The following is a 23,910-nucleotide window of genomic DNA, read 5'->3' as shown; positions in this document are numbered from 1 at the left end:
GACAGTTTGTGTTATCAATTATTTTCAAACGTTGTATTCAACAGCTCACTCCCTGTAATTACAACTCCAGTGCTTCAGATATGTTGGGAGCCAGGAGCGCAACTTAAGTGTTGGAGGTAGGACACTAGGAGAGTGCTGGGAACTGCAGAGGGCTCAGAAGAAACCAGTGTGCAGTTAATAGTACAGTGCTGTCAGAGAATGGGATCAAAGAATCCCAGAGCACACTCTTTTTTTCTTGATGTAACTGAGAAACCCAAGGCACAGTGCCAGCTTGGTGAAGCTAGTTGGTGAAAAAGGTGGGGTTGTGCCTGTGAGTAGGTGCTGGAGTGCAGTTTCAAGAATCTTGAAGAAATGCAGGAAAGGAAAATGAAGCACCAGGGCATGAGTAGTCATTGAGGCAATCTGCAACAGTATGACTTTTGTGAATCTAATGAGCTAGGTCTTCAGAAGCTGAGGGTGTGAATCCCTTGTAAAGTTTTAATAATCCACAGTGTCTCTAAAGTCTAGGCGGATGCTTACAAATCCATGGAACCTGACTTGATCATATATGTTATTTGATGTATGCTATGGGGTGTATGAGCACAGGTTTTGTTACTCATTTACCTTGGATTCGTGCTGAATGTTAGAGGAAATTGCAAGTAAGCATGTATGTATATATTGTAGATTTTACTACTGTTTTAACTTTATGTAGTGAAATTTATGGTTGTTTGTTCCAAATTGTGAAATCTGGTATTGTACTGATGCTTAGTACCTGGGATATCTTACTCTATGATCTTTTCAAAAAAAAAACTATTACTAATCTCGAGCCAGATTGTAACATGATTTTTGCTGGTTTGGGATCATAACAGCTATCACCGGCAATCCCTATATTCCCTTGAACAATGTGGCTTGCTAAGACCATTTTATTAATTGACTGGATGTGGGGTCACTAGCTAGGTCTTCATTTATTGCTTATCCATTTTCATTTCATAGGCCATTTCAGAGGGCACTTAAGAATCAATTGTTGATGTGGGTCTGGATTGACGTGTAGACTAGACCAGATAAAGGTGGCAGATTTCGTTCACTAAAGGACATTAGTGAACCAGATGGGTTTTTACAGCAGTCGGTGATAAGTTCAGAAAATGTGACTGTGACAGCTCGCTTTATGTTCCTGATTTATTAAATACAATTCAGTTTCATCAGCTACCATGATGGGGTTTGTACCCATGGCCCCAGAACAATTGTCTGGGACTGCGAATTATTAGTCCTGTGACATTAGCACTATGTCAGCATTTCCCCTAAGCTACCTCATTTTCTGCAGGTGACTATATTCCATCACTGCTTGTTGTCTCCCAATCTGGTGCTGTCAGCAGGTGCCTAGGGCACTCCATTGGCGATGCTATGCCAGTCTGAGAGCCATCCATTAACCCAGTTCTGTTCCCGTGCTGTCTCTTTACCCTTCTTCACTTCAACCTCTCTAAGTGAACACTTATTGAATTGCTTGGAAGTCTCAATAGAACACAATCACCATCCTTTTCCATAAAGTGATTAATTAGACAGAGCTTGTTCTTCATTCATCTCGGCTAACTCTCAAGTTCTCACTAACTTCAGCACCAGTGGTCGCGAATAGTTTGATAGGTTTCTTACTGTATGTAAAATTTAAGTGGCTTTCAATGACCCCAAATGCCACCATAAGAAATAGAAACAGGAGTAACCTGTTTGGCCCCTCGAGCCTGCTCTGCCATTCAGTAAGATCATGGCTGATCCAAAATTCCTCACATTCACTTTCCTGCGTTTTCCTCAACCCTTGATTCCCCAACTGATCAGAATCCATCTATCTCAGCCTTTGTCACTCTCCCCTTGTTCTGTGGAGACCTGGTTCTCGATTGATTTTGGTGAGTGCCTCTTATTTTGGCCTGATGCTTGAATTTGTGTGAAGGTGTAGGGAGTCAGTTTAACTGATCTCAGTAAGAGGATTGATGTGTGCACTCTCCTACATTCAGCGCATGTTTTCCTGGCATTTTGGTTTTATTTGTTTGGTTTTCGGTCAGAGTTTGACATCACAGATTTGTTTAATCCTATTGTATTAGAGATTTTATTAGAACCCCTTTTTAGGGGGAAGGGGTTGATTTCTGACGAAGCTATTTTGTGTTTTCAGTCTGTTGTTGTGTCGGAAGCCACCGCCCCCTTCATTTCTACCAGTGACCATGGCTGACACAAGTGACCTGGACCATCAGATAGAACAGCTAATGCGCTGTGAACTCATCAAAGAAAGTGAAGTGAAAGTACTGTGTGCCAAAGCCAGGTATGAAACTAATGAATTGAACCCATTGTTGGCAGATTGGTGGGGAGTGAACTACTCATACACCATTTAAATTTTCTAATGTAGTGTAGGATGAAGAATGTGTTTGCCTCAGAAGTTTGAAATGGTGCCAGTTAAAATGAATGTACTTTGTTTGTGGATTTTCAAATCTAGGAAGATATCCTGGTGAAGGACAGCATTCTGTATTTAACACATGCAAGGATGTGTGTGTTTGTTTTCAAACCTCGCAGCTTGCGGTCAGCTTGACCTCTCGGGCACCTGCCCCTCCACTGCCTGCTAGGATTCTGAATAGAGGAGCATTCATTGAGTGTAGGAGCAGGTGCAGATCCTTAATCTAGTTCTGTTAGTCGGTTAGCTGAAGGCTGATCTGTTCTCTAACTTTTAACGCCGTTGTCTGTCAAAATTCTTGGCAGTTAGAAATTTCTCTTGCCTATTGTCTTAGTTTTGTTGGAGAGTTTCAGATTTTCACTTCCATGAGCGTGCTCAGTTCTCTGACTTGGGCACTTCAAGGCAGCCTCAAACATCAAGCACATGGTCTCTGGGCCCATTCCCTGGCCCAAGCTAAGGGGGCTGATCCAAGTTTTGAGAAGCCTGTTACAGTTGGCCTTTGCTCACAGTTTGAAAAAGGCAGTTCCTGCTCCTCAGTGACCCAAGCAGAGTAATGTTTGAAGGCTCGTGGAGACGGGATGGATTTTGACGGTTATGATCACAGTTGAATAGCTAATCGTTCTTTGCTCTCTCTCACTCCTTGCTGTAGGCTGCAATTCAGTCAGCTGGCTAGATGGTGTGCTGCTTTTTCTGCTGTCTGCGCTATTGTCTAATCCATACACAGGATCTTGAATCCTGGAGATTTAAGGCTTATTTCTGTAGCAACAGTTTATAGAGTCTATGGATAGGGAACTGGAAATGTATCTTTTTTAAAAAAAAACTTTGCGATATTGGGCAGCACGGTGGCTCAGCGGTTAGCATTGCTTCCTCACAGCACCAGGGAACCAGGTTCAATTCCACCGTTGTGCGACACTGTGTGGAGTTTGCACGTTCTCCCTGTGTCTGCATGGATTTCCTCTGAGTGCTCTGATTTCCTCCCACAGTCCAGAGATGTGCAGGTTGGGGTGGATTGGCCATGCTAAATTGCCCATAATGTCCAGGGATGTGCAGGCTAGGTGGGTTAGCCATGGGAAATGCAGGGTTACGGGGATGTGTGTACCTGAAACTCCTGTCCACTACAGTGCAGCAGCACTTTCAGCATTCTAGCAGGCATGAGCTGGCAGCAACTCCAATTCACTAAGTGGTGAATTTAGATATTGGTATTGTTGGTTGCCGTGTGAACTTGGCTATTCTCTTGGATTTGCGGACCAAGAGTATGGCATTGGACCCTGAGCACTTTTAAGTTGCTTTTAAATAGCTTAGAAGGCACAGTTTATCAAAAAAAAAAATGTGGTTGTTTACACAGCATTTTTTGTAGGAAGCTTTTGAAGCCAGAGTGTTAGAGAAACCACGTGACAGAGAGACACATCAGCCATGATCCAATTGAGCAGGGAACTGACTCAAAGCTGAAAAGAACAAATGCTAATGTTTCTAGATGGTCCACTGCCCCCATTACTTTAACATATCTCATGTTGAAGATGTGCAAAAAGTAGTGCTGAATTATTTATTGCTGCCAATGTCCAAAAGTTCAGAAGTGAGAATTAATCTTTGGGGTGCTGTCATGTCACTCCCCCAAGATGAACCCCATGTCAACCATCCACAATGCCACAGTGTGTTGGAAGCAATATTGCAAGGACTATTTTTGCTCTTAAAAAGACATGATCTTGATATTACTCCTGCCAACTACAGGGAGACTTTCGTATGGACTCATGACAGATTGACATGGAGGTGTATTTGAGGTGTTTCCCTTTCAGTCGAGCACTGTGCCCCTTTCTGTTTTAAAGAAATGTGGCAGGTTTTCATACAAGCTACCCTTTAAGTCTAGGAGATGGTCTCTGACTGACCAGTGAATCACATTTAATTGCATCTTCCTTAGAGATGCTGCAAAACCTCCAGGAAAGCATGTATTCCTTTATCCTTTCAGGAAGTTCAAGGAATTGCACAACCGATTGTTATTTCCTCAGGCGCACTGCGGTGAGAGGGGAGTTGACCCTCATACAAGTAGTTAGAGGGGTGGGTCAGTCTGTTTCTTTGTGCTTGCATAAGCATGTTGTATCACAGCCTCCGTGATCTAAATGGAAAGTTAGAGTGGTGTTTTAGCACTGAATCTTGCTTGTCCCATTGTCTGAATCTCAAAGCTTGCTGCTTCTTAAACAGGGAGATTCTTGCTGAGGAGAGCAACGTTCAACAAGTAGATTCCCCAGTCACGGTGAGTTTACTTAGCTAATTTTATACATTAATTTGGAGCTAATGCTGTGTCTTTATCTGCATTCATGTCAAGGTGAAAGTTTTTTTCTATCTTGGATTCTTTTTCAGAAAAATGTTCATGATTTTCTTCTCTGTTTGAAATTATTTGAGGTGGTGCCATCCTGTCTTAGTGAGAGAAACCCCATCGAGGAAGGGCAACCAAGCGGAGCTGGGGCATGTCTGCTATTGGAGCAATGGGGCTTAGGGTCATCTGGGATTTTAGTGGTTTCCAGGTACTTCCCCTGAGCCCCCTTGCTTCTGACACCTGAAGTGAAATGAGATGGTGTAGTTTTAGGCCAGTCTCTCAAATCGAAGTAGACGAAACTTTAATAAATTTGTTTCAAAAATGGAATAAAAATACCTGTGGGGAAATCTTGGAGTCTCCTGTGGTTGGGATTCTAAGAAGCCAGCTTTACACTTTGCCTGTGTTGTGCCTTACACTGTTATGTGCTTGGTGTTAATATGATTGAGTTCGCAGATCAAATAGTTCCCCACCTAAATAAACTCCATTCATCCTTGCTTTTCCTAAAACAGTTGATAGGTAATCATAATTACAAACATAAATTGTTGAAGTTAGCAGATCTAGCAGCATCTGAGGGAAGAAAGCTAATGTTTTGAGTCCAGTGACTCTTCATTTTTTTTTTTTTGTAAAAACGCATCTGGCTCACGAAGTCCATCGTGATCATATTGAAAAGCAGAGCAGGCTTGAAGGGCTGATTGGCCTACTCCTGTCCTTTGTCTCTGTTTCTGTGTTATATTGGCTTGCACATTTTGTCTTGTATTACAACCATGCATTATCCAGTGGGCAGAGGTGTGCCACATAGTTTTGGTGAGCTTAACCCTGATACCTCTGAAAGCTGACATATATAGCCCACCCGGTGTGTCTCATGTTTGATTGAGTGCACTGGCTTCATTTTGAGCATTGCCCCCCGGACTGAAGGAAAGAACTCTGCCATTGTCCCAATTGCCCTGTGATCTCCCTCGTGCAGGTGTCCAGATGCTAAGCTGAGATGCTGTATCGAATGTTGCTTAGGCTTGTGTGAAGAGCAATTAATGACTGTAGGATGTCTGAAACAAATGGCACTCCACATCAGCAAGAGGTCCATCATTACATGGACTGCTGGCATCAAGAAAATTAGCTTCCTGAAGTCAGCCAATGATGGGGAATAAATGCTGCTTTTGTGAGCCATGCCAATGCCCCAAGACCAACATTTTTCAAAGCCAGTTCTTGCCAGTCACGAGTAATCCTGGTGAGGTGTGAAGTGCACCCATAACCAGTTTCAGCAAGTTCCTCCATGACCCCCTCAAGAAATTGAGAGCTCCACCAGATTGGGGCTGCCTCCAATATTTACATAGAAGCATACATACAAGATAGGAGCAGGAGGCTGCTATTCGGCCCTTCCAAACCTGCTCCGCCCCTTCATCACAATTGTGGCTGATTGATCAACTCAATAGCCTAATCCTGCTTTCTCCCCATAACCTTTGATCCCATTTGCCCCAAGTGCTATATCCAGCTGTCTCTTGAATACATTGTGTTTTGGTATCAACTACTTCCTGTGGTAATGAATTCCACAGGTGGTAGATTATGCAGTATTTGTGCTTCCACCCAATTTGTTTTCAGGGAAACAACTTCTTAAAGGTAAATTTCAAAATAAAAACTTCTTGGCTAGATAACCAGCCCTTTCAAATATTGAAAAGAAATCGAAAGAACTGCGGACACTAAAAATCTGAAACGTAAATGGAAATCGCTGGAAAAGCGCAGCAGGTCTGGCAGCATCTGTGTGGAGAGAGATCAGAGTTAACTGTTTTGAGGCCAGTGACCCTTCCTCAGATGCTGCCAGACTTGCTGCGCTTTTCCAGCAATTTGTTTTTGTTCCTTCTAAATGAGGTTTCTTTTTGAGTGACAGAAATGTTTCAGTTCTTTGGAGAAGATGGTGTGATAATGTCACCATACTTGCAATCCAGAGACCTGGGCTGCTGATGTGGGGGTTGGATTCAAATCCCACTATACCAGTTAGCGGAATTTAAAATCCGTTACTAAGTCAAGAATTCAAAGCGATGCTGTATAATGGTGACATGAAGATACAGGTATAATCATGCGTCATAAAAAGTTCATCTGATTCATTAACAGTCTCTAGGGAAGGAAATCTGCCACCCTTACCTGGTCTGGCCTACACATGACTCCAGACCCAAAGCAGTATGGCTAATTCTTAACAGCCCTCTGAAATGGCCTGGCCATTCAATTCAAGGGCAGTTAGGTGTGGGCTGCGCTGACTTTGCCCAACACAACCCATATCCTATTAAAGAATGAAGAAAATACAAAGCCCTTGGATGTTTATTCTGAAACAGTCATTTTGCAATCATTTATTTTCTAAGCTGGTTGTTTCTCCTTGCAGGTGTGTGGGGACATCCATGGGCAGTTCTATGATCTCAAAGAACTTTTTAAGGTATGTTCAAATCCCTTGAGGTTTTGCAAGTGTTGTGATTTTTATCTGATAAGAACACGAGAAATATCCGTAGCCTTGTGTTCATCTGTATTGAGTTAGCATGTATCTTGCTCACCTCGGGTGCCTGTCAGGATAATTGAGGATCTGTTCACTCTCCTAGGCCTAAGGCTGAACAAGGCTATGTGAACTGGTAACTGTCTCTTGTCTAGACATTTGCAATTGGAAGCTGCAGATAGAACATGGAACAGTACAGCATAGGAATGGGCCCTTCGGCTCCTAATGTTGTGCTAAACATGAGTCCGATTTAAACTAATCTCTTCTGCCTGCCCTTAGAACACAGAACAGTACAGCACATTACAGGCCCTTCGGCCCACGATGTTGTGCCGAACTCTTACCCTAATCCTAAGGTCTATCTAACCTCCACCCCTACCTTATACTATCATCCATATGCCTATCTAATAGCCGCTTAAATGCCCTAATGAGGCCGACTCCACTACTCTCTCCGGCAACGCATTCCACGCCCCGACTACTCTGAGTAAAGAACCTACCTCTGAAGTCTCCCCCATGTCTACCTCCACTCACTTTAAAACTATGCCTGCTCGTAATAGCTACCTCCACCCTAGGAAAAAGTCTCTGGCTGTCCACTCTGATCGTTTTGTAAACCTCTATCAAGTCACCTTTCATCCTTCGTCGTTCTAAAGAGAAAAGCCCTAGCGCACTCAACCTTTCCTCGTAAGACCTTCCCTCCATTCAAGGCAACATCCTGGTAAATCTCTTCTGCACCTTTTCCAACGCTTCCACATCTTTCCTGTAATGAGGCAACCAGAACTGGACACAATACTCCAGATGTGGCTGAACCAGGCCTTTGTATAGCCCTTGGTCCATATCCCTCCATTCCTTGCATATTCATGTGCTTATCTAAAAATACATTAAATGCCCTTATTGTATCTGCCTCCACCACCACCACCCATGGCAGCGTGTTCCAGACTTCTATCACTCTGTGTGGTGGTCGGGGGGAAAACACTTGTCTCTCCCATCTCCTTTAAACTTACCCCCTCTAACCTTAAATGCATGCCCCTTAGTATTAGACATTTCAACTCTGGTGGGGTGGGGAGAGAAAGATTCTGAGCATGATCCCTGTCTATGCATCTCAGAAGTCTATAAAATTGTATCAAGTTTTCCCTTGGCTTCTGCCACTCCAGAGAAAACAGCCGAGTTTTTCTAGCCTCTCCTTATAGCTCATACCCTCTAATCCAGGCAGCATCCTTCTGCACCCTCATCCTTCCTGTAATATGGCGACCAGAACTGAATGCAATACTCCAAGTGTGGCCTAACCAAAGTCTTATGAAGCTGCAACATGACATCCTGACTCTTGTACTCAACTCCCTTACCAATAAAGGCAAGCATGCTATTTGCCCTCTTTACCACCCTGTCTACTTGTGTGGCCACTTCCGGGGAGCTATGGACTTGAACCCCAAGATCCCTCTGTACGTTAATGCTGTACAGAGTCCTGCCATTAACTGTATACTTTTCCTTTACATTTGATCTCCCAAAGTGCAGCACCTCACACTTACCTGGATTAAACGCCATCTGCTATTCCTCCGCCCATATCTGCAACTGATCTATATTCCTCTGTAAACTTGACACTATCCACAAGTCCACCCATCTTTGTATCGTCTGCAAACTTACTAACCCACCCATCTATCTTTTTTTCATCCGAGTCATTGAATTTCTGTGAAACACCACTATTTGTGGATCTCCAGCCTGAAAAATACGCTTCCACCACTACCCTCTGTCATCTATAGCCAAGCCATTTCTGAATCCAAGCGGCCAAGTCACTGTGGATATTGCAGAGTTTTAGAGTAAATGTGTGCATGTTTTGCTGAATCTACATTTTGCCCCTGCAGGTTGGAGGTGACATTCCTGAGACTAACTATTTGTTCATGGGAGATTTTGTGGACCGAGGTTTCTACAGTGTGGAGACGTTCTTGCTGCTATTGGCGCTGAAGGTGAGGTGAACTGGGTGTGAATATTTACTCTTTCCCTCGGCCTCTCAAAGTTGATGATGTCAACTCTGGCAGCAGTAAATCCCAGGAGTGTAGACTGTCCTCTGGTACCTCCCCTAAAGCAATCAGCTGGTGATGTTGAAGGACATCATGGCTAAGATGGTATTTGTCCACAAGTCTTTTCTCCCAGTCATCCCTGAACACTGCTGTAGAGAGCTTGGATTACCGTGTCCCCTGTCGTCACCCAAGCTGCTTCTGTTGGTTTCCTGCAATTTTAGAAGTTTATTCTGTATGTGATCATACTCTGTGGATACTCTTTAGCCAGCGAGTTTGTTTTTTTTTGTAGTTTTCACCAGGTTACTTTTATTGAGTTGCTGTAACCTTTGTGTCAGCTACTCATCTTCTTCCATATCGTGTAACAGTACTCCAGGTCACTGGCTGCTGCCCAAATGCCATCTTACCCCAGTAGCTGTGTCTTGGACAAGTATTGTACTCTCAATTGAAAGTGCATGAAATCCTTCTCTTAGTATCAATGGCTCCACATTCCTTCCTAACAGCAGTTGTGCTTGTTCCTACACCTCAAGGATTGCAGCAATTGAAGAAGGCAGCTCACCACCTTGTCAAGTGCAGTTAAGTTATTGAGCATAGGAACAGGCCCGTTAGCCCACCATGTCTGTACAGACCCAACACACACCAAACCACACCACTTCTATTTACCTACAATTGGTCTGTAGGCTGCTATACCCTGGCATTTTAAGAACTCAACCAAGTACTTCCTAAATCTTGAGAGTACCTGTTGGTACCACCCTCTCAGGCAGTATGCTCCATACTTCAAACAATTCTTTTTTTTTTCTCTGCTATCCTCTAAACCACTTATTCCTCATCTTAAACGTGCCCTTTAGTCTTAGACACAAAAATCCACCCTCGTCTATGCCTCTCATAGTTTTGTATATCTCGACTGAATACCCTGCCAGCCTCCTCTGCTCAATGGAAAAAGTTAGGGATGGACAGTAAATGCTGGCCTAGCCAGTGATGCCCACGTAGAATTCCTACCGTGCAGAAAGAGGCCATTCGGCCCATTGAGTTTGCACCAACCCTTTGAAGAACATCTCAACCGGACCCAAGCCCCACCCTGACCCTGTAACCTCTTATTCACAGTGGATCACCCAACTAACCTGCATGTCTTTGGGCTGTGGGAGGAAACTGGAGCACCCGGAGGAAACCCACACAGACACAGGGAGAATGTCTGTGTAGAGTTTGCACAGTCACCAGTGGGTGGAATTGAACCAGGATCCCTGGTGCTGTGAGGCAGCAGTGCTAATCACTGAGCCACTGTGCCACCCATATCCCAGGAATGACTTTTTAAAAGTCACCTTGAATCTGAAGTCGTCTTTTTGTTAGGGGAGCTCAAATCGCATTAAAATTGAGTTGTCTATTCCTGCCTCTGAGACTCAACTAATTCAGGCTGCAGTAAGCAGCCTGCTACTGCATCACTCAACAGTCCACCAGCCAAAAGGAAAACTGTTTTACTGGATCAAACTCGAGGGGAGGTTACAGGGTGTTGAGGTTTAGGGACAGTCGTTTTGGACACTGTCTTTGCAGTGCATCTTAAATCTGAACTTTCTCTTGCTGGTACAGTACAGTGGGCTTAGCTGAAGATCGCTGGTCTAATTACCACTTAACTAGTGATAAAGGCTTTGCAGTTGGCCCTAGCTCCCAGTGTGAAGTGAGAGCTTATTAACCCAGGTTTCTGTTTGATTGTCCAGTTAATAATTCCAGCTGAATGCACGTTGTGAGCATTTGATGCGGACCTGGTGATCAGAGCACGCTGGTATGCATAGTCTGGTTGTGCTACAAAACAATGTAACACATTGGCACCCATGACTTTAGGGAGCATTCACATGGATTCAGTGTCTCTGAGGTACAAGTTGAAATTAGTGAGGAAACACAAAGTGCTCCACCTAACGGCAGACTGAGTAAGTGCAGCCATTAGACCTCCAGGCAAGCTGGTTTCAATATAATGTAGAATTACATTAATAGAAGTAAAAGATCAGCACGAGCCCACTTACATAGAACAGTACCGGCCCTTCGACCCACGATATTGTGCCGACCTATTATCCGACTAAGATCAATCTACCCTGCATACCCTACATTTTACTATCCTCCATGTGCCTATCCAAGAGTTGCTTAAAAGTCTCAAGTATCTGACTCCACGACCACTGCCGGCAGCGCATTCCACACACCCACCACTCTCTGCGTAAAGAACCTACCTCTGACATCTCCCCTATACTTTCCTCCAGTCACCTTAAAATTATGCTCCCTTGTAATAGTAATTTCCGCCCTGGGGAAAAGTCTCTGACTATCCACTCTATCTATGCCTTTCATCATTTTGTACACCTCTATCAAGTCACCTCTCGTCCTACTTCGGTCCAATGAAAAAAGCCCTAGCTCCCTCAACCTTTCCTCCTAAGACCTGCCCTCCTGTCCAGGCAGCATCCTGGAAATCTCCTCTGCACCCTCCGCATCTTTCCTATAATGAGGTAACCAGAACTGAACACAATATTCCAAGTGTGGTCTAACCAGCGTTTTATAGAGCTGCTTATACCTTTTCCCTATTTCTTTCTTGTACTGCATCAAATGTGCAATTATTGATCATAGCTATCGTTCTATACATAACCCATGTGAAATGCAGTCACTGGTATTGAGCCATAGCGTATTGTAAATAGTTTAAAGGTGACATTGTCCATTCTGTCCACGTTATCCATTTTCTAGAGGCTTGTTCCTGCCGAAAGCTTCACACTTCAGATTCTTTCATGATCACAACAAACATTAGTGTTTGCTCAAAATGATACTTGATGTTAATTTTCAATTGAATATTTTTTGACTAATCTCCGGTTTGGCTACTAATCTGAGACCGTTGCTTTTGGACAGAAGGGTTCTAGCATTTACAACGCCTTACTGCGAAGGCGTGATGATGTATGTCCAAACCAGGATGCCAATAAGTCGAGATAACAAGATGTAGAGCTGGATGAACACAGCAGGCCAAGCAGCATCTGCCAATAAGTCGGGTCCGTTTTGGTTTGGTGGGGGGAGTGTAGGGAGCCATCTCTTTAATTACTCGATTGCTCTTCACCACCTATTTAGAGTCGATTGTAGTAAGGTTAGGGAGCTTTGCTAACCAGCCCACATGTGACCAAATCATTACCTTGTTTCCCATCCAAAAGGAGGATGTTAAATATGCAGGTGCTGTCGATCCAGGAACATAACCAATTGTCTTTTTACAAAAAAAACTTCCCTTTCAACTCTCTTGGCTAAGCTGGATCTCTTTCTGTGACAGGTCCGCTATCCAGACAGGATCACATTGATCAGGGGCAACCACGAAAGCAGGCAGATTACTCAGGTTTATGGCTTCTACGATGAGTGTCTGCGCAAATATGGATCGATTACAGTGTGGAGGTACTGTACGGAGATCTTTGACTACCTCAGTCTCTCTGCTGTCGTGGATGGAAAGGTAAATCATGAAAGACATTTGTGTTCAGTTTGTTTATTGTGCATTTCTGTCTGTTTCTGCCATTTTCTTCAGAGGATGGGAGTGACAAGGAAGATCATCTGATTTAAAACTCTGAAGAGGTTGCAAACTGGACTTATTGTGTGGCAGAAATGATCTAAACTGGTCTGATCTGAGGTGTAAACTAACACAGACAGGCCTTGGATAATGTAGGTGTAAGTAGGTTAATGGAACTAAAGGTCAAACACCAAATTACTGAATCTCAAAGTCTAGAGCGAATTTGCTTGGAAAGTGATGACACACTGAAAAACGAGAGTACTGGATAAACTCAGCAGGTCTGGCAGTGAATGTGGAGAGGTGACGTACTGTTCGTTGCCATGTTCACAAGGATCCAGTGTCATCAACTCCTTCGTATGCTCCTTTGTCCTCTCTTGTGATGTCTAGATTTGATCTGTCCAATGTCCTCTTTGTCAATTTCTATACTATTCCAGGTTATAAGCTTCCTCTCACTTCAAACTCAACAAGTCATGCCGTATATACTCTTAATTTTCATCTGTCCATTAACTATTACCTTAATACCTGAGACACTGGTTCCATTCGTTCCTGGTACACTGAATTGAAAACCTCTTCCTTGTTTCAGTGCAGTGCCCAGTCTCCTCCACCTCCTATTTTACCTCAGCCTTTATCCTGTACCTCTCAGTTCTCCCAACCATGGCTGTTTATGGGTCCTGGTCTTTTGTCTCACTTTTTGTAAGAGGCTTAGCCCAGCTCAGCCTTGCTCAGCAATACTCTCCCTGTAACCTCCATCCATCTTTTAATCAACCTCCTCTGAATCTTCAGTGCGTGACATGACTTGGCTTGAGTGAGAAATGAGTCAGGGTGAATGGTAGAATGGGGCTGGGGTGCTCGGTTTTTACACACACCCCCATATGTTCTACCAAGATTTTAAGTAGATTGACTGAAAGTTAACTTAATCACTCAGTTTGTTTTTGCTTTTAAACTGAATATATTTTGTTCTTGACTCCTCTTATAGATTTTCTGTGTTCATGGTGGCCTCTCTCCATCTATCCAGACCCTGGATCAGATCAGAACAATCGACAGGAAGCAGGAAGTGCCCCACGATGGTCCAATGTGTGATCTCCTCTGGTCTGACCCAGAAGGTAAATGCTGGAAATTCATTTAGATGAACATTTAAAGCCAGTTTTACCCCCCTGCTGCCCTAGAATGGTAGCTTCTTACTGGTTGGTTACAGACCCACCAAACAGCTATGGAGTTGAGCCTAAATGAGGTTGTTCATTATGAGGTGACACAGTCATTGTCTGATTCAACCCTCTCCCAAGTGTGTGGCCCTTCTGAGCAGGAGTTGTTGGAATATAAGTGGGAGCACGAGCCCAAACTGATTTTAATTTCTCTTCCATTTTTATCACATTCCTCATTTGAGGTGAGGCAGGAAACTGCAACCTTCTGATCTCTCCAAGCAGTATTTACTGATGCTAGTACACGTGCTCCTTTACATTGTGTGTATATACGGTCTGGGGAGAGGGAGGGAGCAGGAGATCCCTAATTTGTAGCCCCTCTCCCCATCACCGAACCCCTTCCGCCCCCCGCCAAACCCCACCCCAGCCCTATCTGATTCCCGTTTCAATGTTGTGCCTGTGTCTGTGTGCAGTGTGGACAGCGACATAACGTGTCTGGAATTGTATGCACACCGGTCTCCTCACTTCTCAGTTTCAAGTCTCCTCTTGTCAAACCATATTATACAACCTTTTTGAAGGATATGATTTGACCCTTCTTTGCTATGGGAGCAAATCCAAAACCAATTTGCTGCCTACCTTTCATTCAATCGCCATGTATAGTTTATTCTATTGTTTCAACCACCTGGCCAATGGTCCTTTTAAAAAATGTTATGGTCTCTCCTTCACTCGCTCTCCACAGCAAAACGCTTCATGCTGCAGCTACCCTATGCTTCATAAAGAGTCTCTGAACCCCACTGCTCAACTATAAAAAGCAGTTCAAAATTGATTCTTTCTTGCTAACTCCCAACAAGAGGAAATACTTTCCCTTTTACTTGATCAATGGTTCCTATAACATTTAAAACAAAACTTACTCTCTCTCTCTCTCAAGTCTCGATCACTAAACCTATCCTCCTCAATACTAAACTCTTACTGTCTTCCTGCTCTGTCTTCACTAAACTCCATGACGCCCATGCCCCCTCTAAAATGAAGTTTTTAATCAATTGTGTTGTGACCAAAGTTTTGTATAAAGTCATCCCAATTCATGGGTATTTTTAAGAGGAGGTGCTGGCCAGTGGTACTATCACCAGAATATTAATCCAGAGACCCAGGTTCAAATCCTAGCATGGCAGATGGTGGGATTTGAATTCATGAAAATCTGGGATCTCCTTTTAATCTGTGCCGATTGTCAGAGCAACCAATCTGGTTCACTGCCCTTCACTGAAGGAAGTCTCCCGTCCTTACCTGGTCTGGCCCATGTGTCTGCAGACCCACAGGAATGTGTTTGACTCTGGGCAGTAAATGATGGCCTAGCCAGTGACGCCCACATCTGGTGAATGAATAAAAAACAAAAATTCTTAATTAAAATCAAATTAAAATACAGATGCTTGAACACATGCACCAACAGATTCAAGAAAGCTTCTTCCCTGCTGTTATTAGACTGCTGAATGGACTCTCTAACTTCAAATAATGTTGATCTTGTTTTGTGCACCTCCTGTGCAGTGTAACCTTGTATGCCCCTCTCTGTCTAAGCACCCTATGATCTTTATGTCTTTGTTTGCTATGATCTGCCTGTACTGCTCACAAAACAAAACTTTTCACTGTACTTAGGTACATCTGACAACAATAAATCAAATCAAACCTACAGCACAGAAACAGACCCTTTGGTTCAAATTGTTCATGCCAATCAGGTATCCTAAATTGAACTAGTCCCATTCGCCTGTGTTCGTGACCATATCTACCTGCACTCATCAAATTATGGACTTCAACTTGGTCTCTGTTCATCCACACGCCCCAGCATCTTTCCATGTGTGTGTACTCCTCTTCCTTGTTTTCTTGGATGTGTGGTACCTTGTACTTCTCCACATTAAGTTATATCTGCCAGGTGTCTGCCTCTTCCTGAAGTTACTCGCCTCCTGGCAGTTTGCCTGATCAGTGAAGGGCCAGCCATCCCTAGCCCCTTCACCATCCTTCTCCTGAGCAACACCTAAACAACATGATAGGTTAGGGAGCATCCATCAAGGTAATATAAATCGTTTCATGGTCCAGGTCATGTTCCAGCAGTTTAGTCTGTAATTCTGACCTTTAACACTTTGTCTGTCTTGCTGTCTGTGTTTGTCCTTTGTGTCTTTATAAACCAGGTCACAAGTGTGGGCAGTTTGATCATCAGTTCCTGCCCACTATTCTACAATCTGTAATTCAACATTTTAGTTAGCTTTATTGATTTATGCTAAACAGTTTAACCAGTAGAGAGCAGTAGAGTCTAAAGACTTACACATTTTCAGTTTTCATCCTTAACTATTTTCCTGCCCACTTGAAGGCTTAGCACTCATTTATTTTAGATTTTATCTGTGTTTAATTACATCCTGAATGCTAACGTGCACACAGTGTAAACAATGGATATATTTTTGGGGCTACTGCCTATTGATGGACTCTCTCAGGAGCTTTTTGCTGCCAGCTTCTGATCACTTGGATTACCCCATAGTGACAAAGTGCTGGTGGGTACCCATCACCAGCCCTTCCTAGGGTGGTTGTAAGATCAATGTCAGATCCCTGCTCTTTCCCTGGAGGACATGCCATGACAGCAGCACGTGATAACTCTCTGGGCAGGTCCTCTGGTCAGTCCTGTCTGTAGACAGCACTTGATTGACTCTTTTAGAAGATGGTTTCGATCAGTCCTTTTGGTGGTCTCGGGTGGGTTGAGGGTGAGAATGCAGATATCTGCACTGCTCCATCATTTTGTTGGTATTGCACAAATTTACAGCGTGGTGCTGTACACCAACCTCCTGACACCATCACACTATCTGCATCATCATCATCTATTCCTTTTTTCTCTTTGCCTCCTACCCGTTCATGTTGTTCATCAAACTGCTCCATGTTGTGGCAAGTTGCACATTTTTAAACTCTCTGGGTAAAGAAGTTTCTCCTGGATTTCTGTGATTCTGTCTTTTATGTTTCTAGTTCAAAGATGAATTGGGTGTCTACCATGTCGTACCAGAGTGAACTGGGCTTTTTGCCATGGTATGGTGCTGTCAATGGTCACTGCAGCTTTAAAACAGTATTTCTCCTTGACCAGCTTTGGGCACAACTTTGTCTTTGTTTGAATCATCAAGCCAACAGCTGACTTTTTTTGTTTTTTGATTTTTTTTTTTAGATACCACCGGCTGGGGCATCAGCCCTCGAGGAGCTGGCTACCTCTTTGGCAGTGATGTTGTTGCCCACTTCAATGCTGCCAATAGCATAGATCTGATTTGCCGTGCCCACCAGCTGGTGATGGAGGGATATAAGTGGCACTTTAATGAAACCGTGCTAACTGTATGGTCAGCACCCAATTACTGCTACAGGTGAGAGCTTGCTAAATAGTTGCTGTGTCTGGTTGTTGCCTCTTCTCTGGGTGTTCTTCATTTAATAAAACTCAATTCAACAGGCACTGGCTGTCTGCTGGTCGAAAACTGAAACTGCTTCCATTTATTGATTTCCTTGCTTGTGAGGTTATCCCAGTGTTGAGCAGGATACTGCCCATCTGCATACAGTCAGCAAAGGCTGCATTTAGATATCGTCTTTGAAACGGGATGTTAAATTGAGGTTCAGTCAGCTCCCTCGTGTGGCTGTCTGCATTCCCCAGTCAGTATTTGATGAGCAGGGCAGTTCTCTCTGATGTAGTCAAACTTTATCCCTCAACTAACATTGTCAAGGCAGACTATCTGGCTGTTATCTGATTTACTTTTGGGAACCTTTGAGTGAAAGTTGGTTTCTGAGTTTCCAACATTGCACTAGTGACTACACGCCCAGAGTACTTTGTGGACTGTTGCCCCTTGGGTAAGAAGAGTCTGAAAATAATTAACCCACCAAATCCCAGAAGTATTTGTGAACGATTGATCTTCATTGGGTGGGGGGGTAATGGCTGCGAGTGAGATGTGAAGTGGGGTAAAGGGTAGTTCAGGCAGTTGAAACACTTGGAAACAAAAAGGAGCAAGCCATAAGGCCAATTGAATCATTATTGAGAAATGAGAGGGTGAAGTTATGTTGTTGGAACCCATGTCTTTGGTTGATTGTCTAGTATCTCTGTTCAGTCAGTATGTCATGTTCCTCGGCCCAGGCAGAGAGCAACATTAGAGCCATTAGCTTCATGGAGCACATACCTCCACATTCTTGATCACTAAGATCCCAGTACCCCGGCCAACTGTACTTCTATCAAGTTCTGTCTAGATGGGCACAGGCACAGGCACATCTTAGCTACTCGTCCTGTCTACTGCCTTGAGAGATGCAGTCAGGTTCATCAGCTATGACTTGCTGGTTTACAAATCCACACTGGCTCTAGCCAAGCTTTTCAGCTGCTCTATCCTCAATTATAAACTCCAGTCTTATTCCAGTAACTGATATTAAACTAACTGATCCTTAATTCCCTGGTTACCCCCCTTCTTTGTTAAATAGCAGAGTGACACATGCAGTTTTCCAAACTAACTGAACAGTTAGAGAATTGAGAAATTTGGAAGATTAAACTTTGTGCATTTAGCAATGTTCCTTGGGGAATTGTCACTCCTCAGTGCCATTTTTTATCTTATTCTGCTTATGTTAATTTTGGTAAGTCCCAGTCCATGATCCAATATTAGTTATCTCAAAGTCCAGCATGTTTCCCCCTTCCTGTACTGTAAGTACAAATGTTAAGTAATTTTTCAATGTCTGTCATTTCCTTATTTTCATTGACGCCATCGCCATTATCAGTTTTTAAAGACTTATTACTCCCGAGTGACCTTTCTTCCCAAATACAATTGTAAAACTTATCCATTGATTTATGATATTTCTTGCAAGTTAATTTCACCATGTATTTGCAGCTTCTACAATGTGTCTTGTCATTCAATGTCCTTTGTCTCTCCCATTCACCAGCATTTGTGCTATTTTGTTTTTATGTCCCTGTCCTTTGTAGTTTTGTTGTCTCTACCTCTTTAACCACTTATCCATAAGAATAACTAGGTCAGTATCCCTTTAAATTTAAATCAATGAGGGCAGATCCTCCTGATTCAGAGGTCTACTGACTAGTTGAGTAGAGTGTTAATAGTTATTTTGCAGTCCAGAATCTGCGTGTAAAAGAAAGACGGATGTTTATCAAAGCTTTTCTACACATTTGGACAGTTCACTTTAAGGGGAAAACCGACATGTTCATACTGAGGAAAGTGCTGATTGGTTGGCAATTGAACGTAGCATTGTAGAGATGTTGCTATTAGTGAATGCACCAGTTAATGAGGACTGACAATTAACTGCCAATCTTTGTTTAAAATTGAAACCAGGACTCTGGTCAAGGCATTGCCCTGAGGGAGGAGCTAGAGATTAAGTGTCATCTGTTTTGAGTTAAAACAGGGTGCATTTTCTCTGTGAAGAGCAGGGCACTGTATATTTCTATGTGCAGCCTCAATATGAGCAAATGCACCATGCCTTGAGCCCAACTAACAATCCATGAAGTGTTTAACGTTGAACATTGTCCAATGTTTCATTTTGTCTGCTGTGTTTACCCAGGTGTGGAAATGTCGCTGCGATACTTGAATTGGACGAACATTTGGAGAAGGAATTTACAATTTTTGAAGCTGCCCCTCAAGAATCACGAGGGGTATCGGCTAAAAAGACAGTTGCTGACTACTTCCTCTGAAGGAGTGCCTCTCCCCACCTACCCCCCAAAAACACCCCCACACCCCACCCCACTCCAACCCTCTGCCTGAAACCTCCGTATAAACACTGAGCCTGCCGAAGAATTCTGTGGAGGGAAGGGCAACAAAAGTGTACAGTATTTTCAAACTCTGCATACATTCCTGAAGGCATGCACTAGGCAACCTGACTGTGAAGGAGTGCCATATCTTTATGGGACAGCAGTGAGCTCTCTTGATCCTGGGTGTTCTTTCTTTAAATTATGGGGGGAGAAAAGAAATCTGTGAATGGTCTTTTTGTTTTAAAGAATGTGTATGCCTCTTTGAGCTGACAGCGGTGCTGTAAAAAGGATTTGTCCAGTCATGACTGCTGGTCTAAAAACAGAATTCGCACTTTTTGTTTCCAAGAATTTTTAAGGGTTTTTTTAAAAAAAAATATAGTCACTAAGAGAATTCCTTTGTGTGCTGTGATCTTGAATTGTTACCCTCACCTCCCGCAGTGCGCGCACTCAAGTGGTGTTAGTAACTGAATTTTAATTTTACAGTGAGGACTAACTTGTTTAACAATAGCAGAAGTAAAACCTTGTCCAGAAATGCATGCCTGAACTTGTTTAAACAGGTAGGGCACCTTGTATAGTCTTAATGTGCTTGTGTTGTGCTTCCACCTGACTTGACGGTGATGGAAGAGATTTGGATTTTGCACAGAACTCTCTGCAGTGGTCAGATGGAGTCGCATGCCTTGAGGCTGCCTGTGGAAGCAGTCGTTGTGATTTGACCCTGATCAGACATTTCTCCCTCTGCAACCCCAGTATTCTGGGCATGATGTGTTGGTGATACTGCACTCCTATGGTACATGGTGTGCATTTAGACTGCATCTGCCCCCTGACCAGGCAAACCTGGCAATTTGTCACAAGGAAATGTCAGTTGCATCTGGTGCATTTGAGACTGGTGTCCTGCAATCTGATGGCCTGGTTACTTGTCCTGCAGAATCCAGGGCATTAGTGATTTGTCAGTGTGGAAACTGGGTCCATCTCTGGTTTGAACGCTGCTGTTTACTGACGGGACTCTTGTCGTGGTGAGGGATAAGATCTCGGAGGATGCTCCACTGGTTGTAAAGCCACACTCGGTCGATCAGCCTTGCAGGAGGGAAGGACACGGGCAAACCCCAGGACCAATCAGTTTGCCTGATACAGCTTCATCCAATGGGTTTGAGTAGGAGCCAGGCAAAAGTCAGAGGATCTTCCTCTAGGCTGGGTCAGTGCCTTGCTGGTTTGTCCCTAGGTAAAACCGTGCACTGTATCAGCACTCCCGTTCCCCCTATCCCCTCATTCTTAAAGCTGCACTTGATGGCAAACCCAGTTCCCAATCTGAAATTGACTGCTGTCTATCCAGAAACTGCACAGGCAGGACCTAGCTGCCCAAATATAATCCTTCGAGTCCAATCAGAATTACTCTGTATCCAATCATTTTGACCTCCTACCCCAAACTATCGAAATGTGTTTGCACTCAGTTTCTGCTCTGTGCAGGTACTGAACTGTCAGTGTGCTCAGATAAGGCAGCTTGAGCTACTACTGTTTGTCACTGAACCAAATGTGAATGCAGACAGGGTTTGAAACTCTGGAATGTATCTGAACTGGCAGTGCTCTCATTTGAAGAATTTGTCAACTTGGAAATGTGAGGACAGAAAGCTGTATTGTGCTGATCAGAGAATGTGACCAAAGCATACTATCCGGTTGCTGTATTTTCATCTTCAGCATCATCTGGGTTATATAGCTAGATGTGGCTTTAAAGGCTCATTAAATGTGAGGTCTTCCATTCCTCCTCTTCATGAGCTTCCCTTCGGTTTCTCTCTCTCACACTCCCTTGTGCACTTAACCACTTCGTTCTTTCTCTCTCTGTCTCTCGCTGTCACTGTCTATCTGTCTCACATGCACACGTTTTGTTCTCTCCCTCTCCCTCTCCCTCTCCCTCTCTCTCTCTCTCTCTCTCTCTCTCTCTCTGCCTCATGTATACACACACACAAACTTTTTTATTCTCGCTCTCAAGCACTTTGTTCGCTGGCTGTCTCCAATGTGCTTTTGTTTGCTCGTGCTCCCATTTATCTCCACCCCCCCACCCGACCCCAGCCATGAAAATCCAGAGAGGAGTTAAAGGAACAACCTCTTATCTGTATTCAAAACTTAGTGGTTCTGTTCATGTGACAGGACTGAATGGAAGGACCTAAGCCAAGTGTCTGACAGCTGATGTTGTATTCGCTGAAAGCCCCTCATTTCCAGCTACTGTAGCTCGGAAAGGACAGTTCAGACCGGGGCCAGGGTGGCTCTGAGGGAGGTTGGGTAAATGATGGCTGCCACTGAACTGCAAGCATTTCCTGCATGTACAGCTTCAGCATCACTTCTGGTCACTGTCTGACTTGTAATCACTGGACCTTCATCCTATGTTCAGGCAGGAAATTGCATTGGCTGTGGGGTCCTGGAGGAAGGAGGATAAAATCAGCCAGGGTTCCTGATTATCATCCAGTGACTCCTTTTCAGAAGGAGAGGTGCTAGCTAAATACAGTTCAGCTCTGGCTGGGATGGCCTGCGCAGCTATGTAGCCAAATGCACATCCCCTAATACTGTCCCTGTCAGACTGCCTGACCAGTTTTCTTGGTAGACTGGGAGTAGGACTAAAAGCAATAGTGAAAACTGTGGCTGTCCCAGTTCATGCCCCCAGCTGGAGGTTAGAGTCCCTGGGTTAAAAGCTGTCTATGGACTTGCCAAATATGAAGCAGAATCAGTTTGAATCCCTGATGGCAGTCGCAAACTAAACATTTTTCCAGAAGTTGCCAAAATTTTTAGTTTTTTAATCCATTTGAGGAATTTTTCATAAATTAGCAGTTTTTCCAAAGGGGGAAAATGCTGTTATTTTTGTAATAACTCGTATTCTGTTTCTAAATGTAATATTTTACTTCTATTCAACATGCTGGATGTCTGTACCATGTAGAGCCAGGATCCTGGACAAATACGAGTCCTGTTTGTATTTAGCCAGATCTGTTGAGCCACTGGAAGTTGCTGGGTAAGATATTTTGTTAAATCCATCGGTGATTTAGCAAAACTGTTTTAAATAAAGTTTTAGTATTGTGACGATCTGTTTCAAAGATGTGTAAAATCACTGTTGTAAAACCACTGTCCTTGATCATCCCAAAATACCTCAGTCAGTTTCTTCAGATGGTATTTTAAACCTGTTAACATCTACCAGTGCAGAGTCTATCACTGACTTGATGTCCCAAAGTGTGTTGCATTTCATGAATTGTTTTTGGAGTGACGTCACAGTTTTGTGTGGCCTATTTGAAGAAATAATTAGCTAATCTGTTTTTTGAAGAGCATTTTTGACCAGGGTCCAGGGGGCAGCTTTCCAGCTTATTGATCAATGACAATGAAATCTTTGTTCAAATGATAGCCCTTGGTTTTATCCTTGGCAGGAGTGGGTTGAAAAGCAGCATTTCTCACTCTGCAGCACACTGTCACTTATGCTGGCATGCCGAGCTGAAGTGGCATCTTAAATCAACTTTTGCACTGATGGGCCTACCTTCCTTCATACATGTTGACTCGTTTATATCCTGTTGTTTTCAATCACTTCCTCCAAATGAACTAAATTGATATTTTGTCAAAAGTAGCAGCCATTTTATATTGGAAAGCTCCCTGTAATTTTTCTGTGTCTGTGGTCTGAGGGAGAAATCTTGTCCTGCAGTGAACTTCTGGATCTTTTATTGCACATTTGGCTTGTAGTCTGGGGAAGATCCCAGCCTCTTGAATTTGACGTTCCTTTGGGACAGCATTCTGGTTCTCAGCAGAGCAGGATCTCTCTGAATGTGATGGGCCTTGAGCTGATGCGCATTCTGCCAGGTACCTCTCCAGCTGTAACTGCAAACTTCCAATCATAATACAACTTCCATGCTCCTCAATTTACTCTGTAATCCTCCTTCCTCTACGGAGGCATCCTCCTGCTGAGATCCAGTTTCCACCCTCACCATGGACTTCAGTCCCTGATCCTGCGTGATGTGGAGCGAGTGTGAAACTTCCAGTTGAGTCTCAGAATCCCTAGGCTAGTGCCATCTTAACTTCCTGTCTATGTCTCACCCCACAACTGATGTACAGGAAAGGTGCTGCCTCCTCTCTGAAAGGCTGTGTCAGCATTGTCATTAATGCAGTAAAACAATTCCAAAGGCTGGGGAATTCATCAGTTTGTTTTATTTTGCAGCCACTCTTCTACCAGTAACAAATTTTTGTCCTCATTTTCCCACCAAGGTTGATTTATGTGCTTCTGTTCTTCTCTAGCAGCACCTTTTATCAACTCAATTAATTATTGGATTTTTTTTAATCAGTCATGTGGGGAGGGTG

General features: G+C 43.6%; 1 protein-coding gene across 5 annotated transcripts in view; it reads left to right on the top strand.

Moving 5' to 3' along the window:
• LOC109923688 (serine/threonine-protein phosphatase 4 catalytic subunit-like) overlaps positions 1-22,653 on the top strand; it is a 36,532-nt gene extending 13,879 nt beyond the window's left edge. For 3 of the 5 annotated variants that reach the window (XM_048611456.1, XM_048611457.1, XM_048611458.1), the window contains 8 exons: positions 2,138-2,284; positions 4,607-4,658; positions 7,093-7,143; positions 9,051-9,152; positions 12,487-12,660; positions 13,691-13,817; positions 17,044-17,233; positions 19,404-22,653. In XM_048611456.1, the coding sequence (XP_048467413.1) occupies positions 2,138-2,284; positions 4,607-4,658; positions 7,093-7,143; positions 9,051-9,152; positions 12,487-12,660; positions 13,691-13,817; positions 17,044-17,233; positions 19,404-19,533 (973 nt within the window). In that variant the 3' untranslated portion in view covers positions 19,534-22,653. Of the gene's footprint in view, positions 1-2,137; positions 2,285-4,606; positions 4,659-7,092; positions 7,144-9,050; positions 9,153-12,486; positions 12,661-13,690; positions 13,818-17,043; positions 17,234-19,403 lie in introns of those variants that run through there. The other 2 variants (XM_048611460.1, XM_048611459.1) reach the window with 2 other exon arrangements.
• The last annotated feature ends 1,257 nt before the right edge of the window (positions 22,654-23,910 follow it).

The sequence above is a fragment of the Rhincodon typus genome, chromosome 24, assembly GCF_021869965.1.
Source record: "Rhincodon typus isolate 14 chromosome 24, sRhiTyp1.1, whole genome shotgun sequence".
Lineage (NCBI taxonomy): Eukaryota > Metazoa > Chordata > Chondrichthyes > Orectolobiformes > Rhincodontidae > Rhincodon > Rhincodon typus.
This window is presented reverse-complemented; position numbering and strand designations above follow the sequence as displayed.